This window comes from Erpetoichthys calabaricus, chromosome 7 (assembly GCF_900747795.2).
Source record: "Erpetoichthys calabaricus chromosome 7, fErpCal1.3, whole genome shotgun sequence".
NCBI lineage: Eukaryota > Metazoa > Chordata > Cladistia > Polypteriformes > Polypteridae > Erpetoichthys > Erpetoichthys calabaricus.
Window position 1 is genome coordinate 164,683,147 of NC_041400.2, and position 13,076 is coordinate 164,696,222.

The 13,076-nt window shown below is 35.1% G+C and overlaps 1 protein-coding gene across 3 annotated transcripts in view; it reads left to right on the forward strand.

Annotated features, from left to right (window-relative positions):
* The window catches only part of fcho2 (FCH and mu domain containing endocytic adaptor 2), a 144,085-nt gene that overhangs the window by 125,479 nt on the left and 5,530 nt on the right, over positions 1–13,076 (forward strand). For all 3 annotated transcript variants that reach the window (XM_028805664.2, XM_028805663.2, XM_028805665.2), the window contains 6 exons: positions 2,443–2,572; positions 6,785–6,896; positions 7,154–7,309; positions 7,678–7,810; positions 10,105–10,304; positions 10,803–10,867. In XM_028805664.2, the coding sequence (XP_028661497.2) occupies positions 2,443–2,572; positions 6,785–6,896; positions 7,154–7,309; positions 7,678–7,810; positions 10,105–10,304; positions 10,803–10,867 (796 nt within the window). The remainder of the gene's footprint in view (positions 1–2,442; positions 2,573–6,784; positions 6,897–7,153; positions 7,310–7,677; positions 7,811–10,104; positions 10,305–10,802; positions 10,868–13,076) is intronic.

Below are 13,076 nucleotides of genomic sequence, written 5' to 3' on the forward strand. Positions count from 1 at the left end.
TTAAATACTTGTTTTCCACTTTTCACATTTTCTCTGTGAGATTAAATGTAACCAAAGCAGTTTATTATTCATGCCATGCAATAGTCAACAAAAGTGCATTTACTCACTGTTCTCTGCCATTCTTTCCAAATCAGTGTTTCATAAAAGGAACAATTTATTAGTGAAATAGCTTGGGTTTGGTTTGATCTAACATTTTTAACTCGCTTTACTGTTTTATACAGTTGTATTTCCATTTCAGTATGATTTCTCCAATCTCACTACTGTATATGGACTGAGCTTTCACTGGATGATAGAACATGTCAGTGGTATTCACACTATCCTACTGTTGACAGTGATTTGGAAGGACTATGCAAAAGGGAAATTGTGTTCCTCATAAAACACATCAATGAACTAAGGCATATGATCTTAATGTTAAAGTAATAGTGAAGGATATTTGAGTCTTGTATACATACCTTGGGTCTCTAGCAAACTGTAATTTCATGTTTACAGCTCTCAAGAGATCATATGATAAAGTGTAGACACATTTCCCCAGATATCCATCCATCCATTATCCAACCCACTGAATCCTAATACAGGGTCACGGGGGGTCTGCTGGAGCCAATCCCTGCCAACACTGGGCTCAAGGCAGGAACAAACCCCGGGCAGGACACACACACACATGAAGCACACACTAGGGACAATTTAGGATCGCGAATGCACCTAACCTACATGTCTTTGGACTGTCAGAGGAAAGCCATGCAGACACGGGGAGAACATGCAAACTCCACACAGGGTGGACCCGGGAAGCGAACCCAGGTCTCCTTACTGTGAGGCAGCAGCGCTACCACTGCAGCACCATGCCGCCATTTCCCCAGATATGCCTCTGTTATTTAACTGTAACAGTTTAATGCCAAAAATATGCAAAAATAGTTTTTATTATGATCATTTATTTTCCTAAAATGTGTGGTAAAGTGACAGTATTTTTCCTGCACTTTTAAGTGCTGTTTACATATATAAAGCAGCACAAAAAGAAAACTTTTTTTCAGAATTTATTTGTATCTATATGTGTTCATGATATTTTGTTACTGTTTATGTAAGCATTTACTAGTTAGTGAGGTAAGAACAAAATAAATGCAAAGATGCTTATCAGCACAACAAGAAGCCCTTGAAGTGCCCGTGTCTTTCAATAAATGCCTCAACAGTTACGGTTATTTGTGGCTTGATTTAAATATAAATATATGCCTAGGTATGTAAGATTGTTTGTTTGTTGAAAGTCTCTACAAGGGTTAAAGATGATTTATCTTAAAACAGTGAGTTTAGACACTGTAGAGAGATTTCAGGGATTGCTGCTTTTGTTATGTTACAGTATTCTTATGATTAAATGTTCAGCAGCCTTACAACTTGTGGGTAGAAACCATCCCAGAATCTACTGGTGCAAATACCAATGGTGCCAATGTTCCTGTACCAGTTGCCAAAAGGTAGATGTGGGGGAAAAAAAGCTATGCAAGATGGTGTAGGTCTTTAATTAAAATGTTAGCCTTTCTAAGGCAGCAAGTGTTGTATATGTCATGAATATAAGGCAACTGGGCACCAGTTAATATTCTGTCCGCCTTCACTATCCTCTATAGTGCATTACAATCTTACACAGGCCTTTGCCACACTGAAATATGATGTAGCCAGTGAGGAAGGACCCCACTGGGTACCTGTAGAAGTGTGTGAGAATAGATAAGAGAAATACCAGCTGTCCTTGGATGTTTGAGGAAGGAGTGGTGCTAGTGAGCCTTTTTGACAAAAGCCTATAATGTGGTGTTCCCTCTTCAGTTCTTCTTTGTTGGTCATTCCAAGGAATGTAAAGCTGCTCACCCTTTCAACAGCATCCCCTCCAATGTAGATGGAAGTGTAGTCTGCCTTCTACTTCCTGAAATCTATGACCAGCTCATTGGTTCTTCTAACATTAAGAATCCAATTGTTGTTCTGGCAGTAAACCTCTCCTCTATTAGTTGTCTCTTCACTGTTGACGATAAGGTCTATGATAGTGGTGCCATCAACAAATGTAATGGTAAGAGCTGGAGCTGTGATTGAACGTGGAGTTCAGAAGTGGGGTAAGCAAACAACTCTATGGATGAGCTGTGTTGGTTGCCAGCATGGAGAATATAATGATGCAAAACTTTACATGCTGAGGTCTACTGATTAAGGACTACAAAAAAAATTAAAAATACCATCTTTTAAGTCCTGCGTTCATTTAGGCTTCTTGCATTGTTTAATTTGCATTTACATTTTTAAGAAGGTGGATGCTTATTTTACAGATAGTTCTTGATGTTATGATTATGGCTAATTGGTAATGCAATATTTTCCTTTTGCCCAAAGAACTTGTATTTTGTCAGTATTTTGTATTCATGTTAGTTTTGTGAAATTATTAATGTACTTTCTGGATGAATTAAATACTATTACATTTCTTTTTAGGCTAGACCATTCAGTCCACCAAAAATTTCAAATTCGAGTCCACCCCCATCTGCACCTTTGGCTCGTGCAGAAAGCACATCTTCAATATCTTCAGCTGCGTCTCTCAGTGCTGCAAATACACCTACAATTGGTGAGTGTGTTCTTCAATTTTTCTATGATGCTCCTTTTAAGTTTGTGGTCATATTTAGTGATATCTTACTGTTATAATGTAAAACATTTGTGATGTAACTTTCAGACAGTGATTAAATATCTGTAATATGTCCATTGGGTCTTTAGAAACAGGGGAACACCTCCCAGCATGTCTAGCTGCCTATTATTCATAACACAAAGCTAAGTCCAGATATGACATTCATCTTTACTTTTATTCATTTTCTCACCTGATTGATCCATTTTATGGAAGATGATGCCAAGGCCAACGGAGGAAGGCAGGTACAACCTCTGTGTTAGATACCAATCCATCGGCATGCACACTCTTACTCATAAAGGGCCAAACTAGAGTTGCCAATTAAGCTTTTATATGTTGTTGGAATTTGAGAATGAAACCAGTGTATCTGGAGGGAAAAATCCATACAGACAGTGGTCGGGATGGCATTTGAACCTTGCATTCAGGATCTATGACTCAGCAGTCCCATCAACTGAGCCTTTTTGTTACACCTGGTAAAACAGCATTTATTTGTTTTGCATTTACTTGCATACTTCATATTGCACAAATGAGTGTGTGACCACAATTTGACATTGTTTATTCTGGAATTGCAAACTTTTTTTGAACTGTTAGAATTCCATATATGACAAGCAACACATAAACAATTGAGTAGCATTTTAGCATTTCTTGATCTTTTTATATGAGGGGGATTATAAAAAACTCCCATAATTGTTAAAAAAAATACTTTATTATACAACTTGCAGTAATTCACTTTTCCATACTATCAATATAAACCTCTTGAGATGCAATAGACTTGTCCTAGTGCTTCTTCCATTCCTAGAACTCCTGTTTTGTTAAAGTGTCCAGAGCCTCCTGCAATTTATTTTCCTGGATTTCCAAAACACAGGGCCAAATTAATGAATAGGCTACCCTAGTCTGCAGCCTAGGTACCCTGACTGACTGTAAGATTCTGCCACGTGATGATGTGGGGAGGGAGTCACTGGTTTCATTTCTTTAATGGCATTTCTATAACTTCTTAGGAATTTTAAAATATTGTTTAGTTTACAGATGTACTTTACATTGCGTAACAGGACAACTCATCAAATACTACGCAGTGCTTTCCATTTTATTCTTTCAATGGGTCACTGCCTGAAGGTAAAGTACAGAGAGGTGGGACGTTTATATTAACAGAAAGGTCTAAAGGGCGGAAGAGGCTGGGCCCAAGTTGGTTCATTTGCCCCTGCCAAAATGGTAGCAAATCAATTTCAGTCACAGATGTAATTTAGGCATAAGATAACGTCACAGGGAGTGAGATTTAGCTAATATGGGAGGTTTTGAAGCAACAACATTGTTTTTGGCCAAAATCTGTTGAAAAATGCAGTTTCCAAAAAAATGCTGCCGCTCCAGATGTTTTTTCCTGATGCTTTCCTGCTGATGCCTATGGTATAATGCGTCTGTGCTTAACATTTTAGTGGCCTGTTTTTAAATAAATAAATTATTGAATGGCCGGCTCAATCTCTGTGGATGTGCATGCATGTGCAGCTGTGGGAGGTTGGTGAGGTAATTGAGGCAAGATGTACCTGCACGTGAGGGTGCAGTCCATCTCAGTTGCTTCATCTGCCTTCTGTGGTGTGTGATTGAGGCGCTGCACCCACGGAAGTATATAAGGGGGAGCCAGCACAAGAAAAAGGAGAGGAAGAAAAAAGAACTAAGAGAACAGTGCAGAGAACCATGAGAACAGCATCTTGGGGGAAGAGGCAGGACCAGCCAGCCAGCTAATGTAGTGAAGGGCGGCATGGGTGTGAGCCCCACGAAGGAGTGAAGGATCAGCGCTCTAGAGGAGGATCTATTCCACTGAATATTGGTGAAAAGTGGGTGTGATCCAGTGGGAGTCCTACCCCAGGGCTCCAAAGTACATGAGGGGAGCAAGAAGGAAGATGGGAAGGCAAACACGACCCTGAGCAGTCTGGCTGATGCCACTCGAGGCACCTAAGTCGGGGTTTGGAAGGTGAGGACTGTGGCTGCTTGTGTCTCTGTCGGCTGAACGAGCAATGGGTTAGGCAAGGAAACGGAATTGGAGAGGTGCTGTGCATGTCCGACAACATATTAAGGACCCGATGGCTGATCGTTTTAATCTCGCTTTACACTGGATTTTTAATCTCACAGATTTTCACTTGTTTTATTAGATTTATTTATTTATTTGAGTTTTTGAGCATTGCATTTTGTTTTGAATACTGATTGTTTTGACTCCTTATCTGGCTGTATGCATTTTCATTGGCTAGGCTCATCCTTTGATAACGTTACAGACCGTGTCGGGTTCAAGAGGCTCCTTAGAGCAACTGGGAGTGTGGCGCTGACCCACACTGTGTCACAATGCGTCTGCAGTTTAATGTAATGTTGCTGTTTAACATTCTGTTTCAAAGGGAAACTCTTCATTAACAAGTACTTTAATGTTGAAAAACACAATTATCATTGTTTTGATATTTAAAATGGCCTGACATCCTTTTCGCCAAAGTCAAGTGCACAATTTTAGAATAAATGTCACAAAAAAATCTCATCGAGTCATCGTAAAATAGTTGCACTTGATGAACTGATTAAGAAGATTATAAACAATACCATACCCAACACCTGTGCTATTGACTGAACGTTCGCCGCCCCCCCCCCCCCCATATAAGTTACCATGATATTCTATATTGGTTTCACATTTGTTTTAAATGTGTACTTTTTATAACCAGAGTGTAAATAGCTTTTACACTTAATTATTCTTTGAAAATCAGGATTGTTATTTCCTTCTGGCAAAGCCTTTTGATTCTCTTCTTAAAACACAAAACGTAAATAAAATGAGTTCAGGTCTGAAGTTGCTTTTTTAATATTTACAGTTTCTGTATTTATAACCATTTATGTTTTAATACAGACTTTAATTTTTTGTAAAATAAACACAAAATGCATTAAATTATTCCTTTCAATTTCATTAACATTAGGCCGTGCAAAGGACTACTGCCTTGTACAGGGCTTTTTCCAATCTTGTAGCAGGTGTTCCTAGAAAAGGCTTTGGCTCCCCCAAGACTCTCAGTTGAATTAAGCTTGTCTGAGAATGTTAACTTATGCATTGAAATACATTTAGAAAGTCATGCAAAACTCATTAGGATTTTTGGAAATGATAAGTAGTAATTCATATTTTTTCTGTCATTCAACTTGTTTCTTTAACATTTTTTCTACTGCTTTCAATAAATAAATTAAATTATAATTACAGAATCTCACTATAATGATTTTTGTACATCATGCTGCCTATCTTTTGATTAGTTAATTTTTCTCACCTATTTTATTGATCTTTGACCCACTTTTTCATATTTAAGTGTCTTTGTGACCCACTTTATCCACCCTGGTGAAGCTAAGACAATCCTCAGTCTCCTTGTTAGTGAATGAAAGAGTGGGGTGGGTTGGGGTGGGGGGATGTTTGGAATTTGCCTGCTGATGAATCTAATCGTCAAAGTGGGGAGTGGAAATATATTGCGTGGTCATGCCAATCGCTTAGACAACCCTACACAACCAACGACTACCATTAAAAATAGAAATAGAAATATGAGAAATAGATATAGTTTCTTATTCACTTAAACCTCTTCAATAGCCAGGTTTCCATCCAAAAGATTTTATGTGAAAAATGTTATAATGCTTTGAAAATGCTTATTGACGTAGGCAACTGAAAAGGTAATTGTTGGTAATATTTAACAAATATTTTTCTTGTTGTATTCTAGCAGACACTTGAAATGTTGTGAAAAACTCTACTGGAAATGTTTTTAATGTTAAAAATAGAGCATTTAGACATAAATGTTCTGTTATGGCAGAATATTCATTACGTTCCTCTCACATAATGATCAAAATAGTATTTCCAGCAGCTTTCCATAATGTACAATGTTGATAAAATAACCACATTTTCTCTTGAGTTTATATTACATTTTATATTTACATTACAGTACTTGGTCAACAAGCTTGGTAGTACATATAGTATATTCAATTACATGGATTATGTGTCTCCACAAACAGCTTGAATGTACTACTTTTTTTTGTTTTTAAGTTTTCCATTTGTCTCTTGTTCCTGTATTTCATTTTTTATTACATTAATATGACTTTAGCCTTTTTGTACTTTTTGATAATTTTACTTAGATTAAGTTCCATATTTTACTAATATTTATTTTACAGGAATATCTCGTGGCCCCAGTCCTGTCAGTCTGGGTTCTCAGGACTCTCTACCAGTTGCTGCTGCCTTTACAGAATCTGTTAATGCCTATTTCAAAGGAGCCGATCCCACTAAGTTAGTTTCATTAAACTATTCATTTACTATTATTTATTTTTAAGAAAAAACTGCATTACTGCATCTAATTAAGCCATTTAATTCTAGTCCTTTTTGTCCTTCAAATTATACTGTATATGTGTATTGGTGAACCCAGAATACATAGTGTACCTATATATTATAAATGTTGTACATCTTTGACACATATGATGGTCTAAATGGTAATAATTGTTAGCACTTAATGCAGCAATGAAACCAGATGCTTTTTTTGTTTTTAGATGCATTGTAAAGATAACTGGAGACATGACTCTATCCTTCCCAAGTGGAGTTATAAAAATATTTACAAATAATCCATCACCTGCAGTACTAAGTTTTAAATTAAAAAACACCAGCAAGATTGAGCAGATTCTTCCAAATCCTCAGCTTCTTTCCAGGTAGATTATTTAAATTAATCAATATGCAAACTGCTTTATTAATTGAATCCCTTTAGATTAAGTAAATAAATGAAAATGTGTTGAAAGAGAGTCTGAAATTGTATTTCCATTGGTGCTTGTATATGTATAGTACAGTGTGGCATCTTTTAACTAAGACATGAGTTGCATATACTTTTGAAATGAGTACATGATAAAGAAGTAAATAATGTTGAGGTGTTCATTTTCAAATTTGTTTCTTTGATTTTTTGTGTAACCATATTTTTCATATTGACAGAAAGTATTTTGAAAACAGAATATCTCAATAACCACTTGTGTTGTTTCTGGAAAATAAAACCACTTAGTCATACATTTGTTTTTTCTGTAATTAGTGATCTGTCACAAAGTGACTCAAACAACAAGGATTTCTGGATGAACATGCAAGCCCTTACTGCCTACCTCAGAAAAATGTCAGAACAAAATCCCACTGCATCCTACTATAATGTCGACATTCTAAAATATCAGGTAATATACTGCATAGCTATTAACTTTATTGCAAGATAAAAACAATTCATTAATAGCAAAAAATGTCATTTTTAACTAATTGCGCCATGCATTAATTAAATGGAGCAAATAACATAACAGGCTCAAGAGTAAATTTTTGGCTCTTTTATTATTATTTTTTTATTTAAACCTTTGAGTCTTTTTGTTTGAATAGTTCCATTTCACTGTATCTCACTGCTTTCCATAATTGTGCAATATATAGTTGACAGTTTAGATAAAAAGTAAGTATAGTAAAGTCACATTTTTATTGTTTATTTGTGTGTTTGTGATTTTAAATCGAAGTTTCATATGTCAGAATAGTACAGACAATTGTCTTCCATTTTTGGATATTGGAATTATTACAAAACAATTTTTTATTATGCTAGCTAGTTTCACACAAATATAAGTTGAGGGTCAAAAAGGCATTTGTGATAGCTGAAATGATGCTGTTGCATTCCTTTTATAACTATACAGTGTCTTGAAGAAGCATTCAGCTCTTAACAATTTATTTCACAGTCTGACAGGCTGAGGTTTTGATGCATTTGATTTAGAATGTATATTTGTAAATTAAACATTCTTCTTTACAGAACCTTTCCAAAAATGAAGAGAGTAATCAATATAATCCTGTAAACAGTGCTGGTGCTAGGTTATTTTGTGCCCTTGGCCAAGCTGATTACTGCACCAACCGACTGTTCAGTAGCTAACACATGCGGGTGGGTTCTACCCAACCCACCCCTTAAGATATGTGCCCTAGGCGAATGCCTACTTTGCCTTAACGGTGGCACCAGCCTTGCCTGTAAATACAAAAATGTGTAACAACATAACCTTTACGTTCTGAACCATTGCTAACAGTTGTAACAGTAAATGTTTGGATAAAACTCGTACTAATTGCATGCATTGTTTTAAAGTAATACTAGCCCATTCCCCCCTTTTAAAAGAGTTGCACTATGTAAACTTAACGGGGAATGAGTGGTGGACAATGATTGGTTTTTGGTTAGCATTTAGGTAAGAACACTGATGTTGCCACTGAAATTAATCTGTTTTATTCATTTTACTTCTGCTGCTTTCTCATAAGTGCCTTTTGTGTGGTATTCTTATAATCAGTACTTAAAGACACTAATTTCTATATCCTTCAGAGTCACTACTCATCTTGCAATTCTGACCAACAGTAGTGTCCTTGTTTTTCCAGGAACTGAGGCAGTAGTTGTGTATATTGTCAACTTTATGCAATGAATAGCATTGACTTCAAGAGATGTTCAATGCCTTTAAAATGTTTTATACAGTTTTCTAGATGTGTGCTTTATTTTCAGCATATTTGCCTCCTTTAAACACCTCTGCCATATCGTGTGACATTACACTCGAAGGCTGCAGTTTTATCTTTAATGGGTAAATGTAAAAGAGATGTTTCATTAATTTTCACACAGGTAGATTCTGTCAGCAAGTAGTGTTGCAAGTAAAACATTGTGTCTGAACAAGTTTATTGGTACAGTAACCAGACAAGAGGAAAAATACTTTTAATGTGATGATTTCCACTTTTTCATTTTCACTTTCATTTTCAAATTATTCAAAGTTTTTGGCATGTTTGTTTTGAAATTGGTATTTTTTTTTGATTACTGTGGAAAATCATAATTTAATTTAATGATGGTTTGTCTTTTGACTCTGCTTCTGCAGTTAATGAAATAAATGATAAAAAGGTGAGTCATTGAGCATATGTACAGAAATGCGCAGAGATAAAGCATTATCTGGAATCTAAATTAATTGTGTAAAAAATAAATTAAATAGAAATTTTGATCTTACAGCAAGGCACTGTATATGACTATACAACTATAAACAAATACAGAGCATTGGTCTCTGTCATTCTTTTACTGTGAAAAATATTTGCTGCAAGTGAAAATTAGTACAGAGTAGGACGAATCTTAACACTTCTGTATTCTACATTTTTCCATAGTCTAAAACTTTAAAAATATTTTAATATTATCAGTTTTATAAAACACTGTTTTGTATCATTGCTGCTTCTTAATTGTGTTAGGTATGGGTTACCCTGGGAAGAAGCATACCTTGGATCTTTAGTGCTCAAAAGTCAATTCAGTCAGCTTTATGTTCTCATGTTAAATCTACACAGGGAGCATGCTGAAAACATCTAGGACAAATGTTGTTTCCATACAGAGACTGGATTAATGATTGTTGTTTTTCAGTAAGCTTTCAAAAATTACATTTTTAAAATTAATGTTTGGTACTGTGAGACCCACCATGTTCGTTGAACCTTTGCCTTATAGGTTTCTTCCAATGGTATCCAATCCACTCCTCTCAATCTGGCAACATACTGGAAGTGTTCTCAAAGTTCTACTGATGTAAGAGTTGATTACAGATACAATCCAGAGTCAATGGTGACGTCTGCAGTCCTAAACAATGTCCAAGTGCTGGTACCAGTTGATGGTGGAGTAATGAATATGCAATCTCTTCCAGCAGCAATTTGGTAAGTCCTTTTCTTAAAAACTGTTAATTATTTTTGATTATAATTGCATGTTAATTTGATGATATAATAAAAATATACAACTTTGATTCTCAAGTTTTATTCAGAATTGGCCTGTTGTTGCAGATTTTCTTTGCGCCAACCTCACATTTTAATTGGACTACTACCTTAAATAAGCGAAACACTGATACAAAATATATTATGCACCCCGGGTTCATTAGGTTTTTTTTATACATAACTTTAAAGCATCTAGTTGTAATTAATGTGCATTATTTCTATAGCCTTTTCATAGTTATTCTTGAAAAGTAAAAAAAAAAGGAATTTCTCTTGTGTTGAAAAATGTTTATTCTTAATTCACATTTACATTTATAATCAGTTATAACTGCTGAATTAGCTTGCTTATTATAAGAGAAGCCATTTCTTTTATACCGTATGTCATACGAGCTTCAGTTTACTTTTAGGAATTTTAAATACATTTGTGTTGTTTATAATTTATTGTAGGAATGCGGACCAGAAGAAAGCTTTATGGAAGTTATCAGATGTCTCAGAGAAATCCGATAATGGAGGTATGCTAGACATCTAGAAGTAAATGGTGTAACTGATTTAGGTAAAATTGAATTAATGTAACCACAGATTTCAGGTAACATTAATAATGTTTATATTGTACAAAAGAAAAAGTTACGTTTGTTGTGATAGTTACATGTCTTGCTGTAAAGAGTAGGAATTTACCTGTAGCTTTATTTGGCCATGAAGTATGAGTCATAAAAATGCCTGTTTTGTATAAAAGTATTTTAAATACATCAACATTACACTACACATTCATATACCAAATGCCTTGTACACACTTAACATCTACCTTCCTCATGTCTATCAATGCTTGCATTTATGGTCTCTAAGAATCAATTCCATAATTCATTCATTCCCAGTCTTTATTCGTTACCTTCCAAGGAAGTTATTTTGCATGGCCTCATAATTTCACCTCCAGATTTTTATTGAGTCCTATATATTGTACCTGTATTTTGTTTTGATGACCCAAAGAGTTTAATGCATATAACACTATCAGTCTTACTATAGCCCACATAATGGGATTTTCTCTCTTAATTTGGTTTCCCAAGCTTTGGTCAGATATCTTTGACCAGTACTACTGTGTCTCTGTCACATCTAGTACTATACACACATAACTGTAATTTTATTAATTTTTATTAATTATAATACCCATCACAACTACATCTATAGTATTTTATTATTTACACATGTTCTGTACTACTAAATTTACATAAAACATACAAATTAGTAACTGTTACTCCCCTGGACCGCAGTTTCAGCTATTGTTGCTTCAGTTATACTGTCCAGTGCAAAGATCAAGCGAGTGCTTCCTTACATATAGCCATCTTAATCCCATTTACTATACATAAATTTTTTACTTAAATAAAAAGATCATTTACTGAAAGAAAAGTAGGATGTATCAATCAGCCTTTTGATTTATTTTAATACAATGCATATCATTTTTAAAAAAATATAGTTTTTGTTTTGAAAAGTTTTTTTTGGTTTTGACTACAGTTTTGGAAGACCTTTGCAATGACTTACCTAGCCCTTAAAAGAAACGTGTATATCTTTAATAATGAAACTGTCTAAGAGGATACATTTCCCTGCCCTACTCAAGCACAAGAAAAGTTTGCATCATTAAAAATAAGCAACTCGGAGTTATGTATGCATTCTCAAAAATTGTGACTTTAAATCACTACAAGATCAGGTTTCTGAGTTATGCACTACCATGCAACAATTTATTGAGGAACTTGGAACTTGCAGCAATATTTAGTGGAAAAAGCTACACATATGCCAGTAACTATGCTTGTGTGAATTATAGATTGACCACCCAAAATGTTAGTCAGAGGATTCCAATGGCAGATGAGGATTTTTAAATCCGTGCAGACTAATATTTGATCTCTAACCCAGTAGTCCTGATATGGAAAAATACAATATCACTTTTACTATTTGCATCCTTATTGGTAAATGTTGTAGCAACAAGGAATACTTCTTATGGGAATTTCCTTTAGTATTCAAAGATCTTGAAAGAAAACTATTATCCACCATGGCATTATTATACATACAACAGGGTAAATGATCAGTGAAGGATGACACAGTAACTTTTAAGCCTGTAATAGCAGACTTAGGCTGCAATGAGACAGCACCATTTTCTGCATTTAGAAAAACAGAATCTGGAAAGTTACAATATGATAATGGGGAACAGTTGAAATGACATAATTAGGAAGATTTTTTTTTTTGGTTTTGAACCCTAATAACAGAAAAAAAAGTGTAAAGAGCTACAGCTAGTAGGCTTGTCCAGTAAAAAATCGCTTCCTGACAATAAACACTGAAGCTCCTATGGATATAGGAAGGTAATGTAAGAAATAGGGTGTATAATACAGGAAGGTTTGTGTTTTTATTCTGATGATTCAAGTCATTTATTCAGAGAAAGTCCGAAGCTCCAGGGAACCTATTCAACTCATACTAATACAAAGTTTCTTAAAATGTTCTGGCTGTTTTCAACACCAATGTCCCATCCAGATTTTAAGTTCCACTCAAAATTGTCAGTCTCCTTCATACCTAGGCAGTTGTTGATTTTGGTAGTGCATACACATTTAAGTATTTACTTTTTCATCTACTATGCTTGAATAAAATATTGCCCAAATACAAAATCAAAACCTGAATGGGAATGATGGTGGTCCTTTCAGTTGTGGGTACATTGCGACCCCACTCCTTTACTAGTAATTC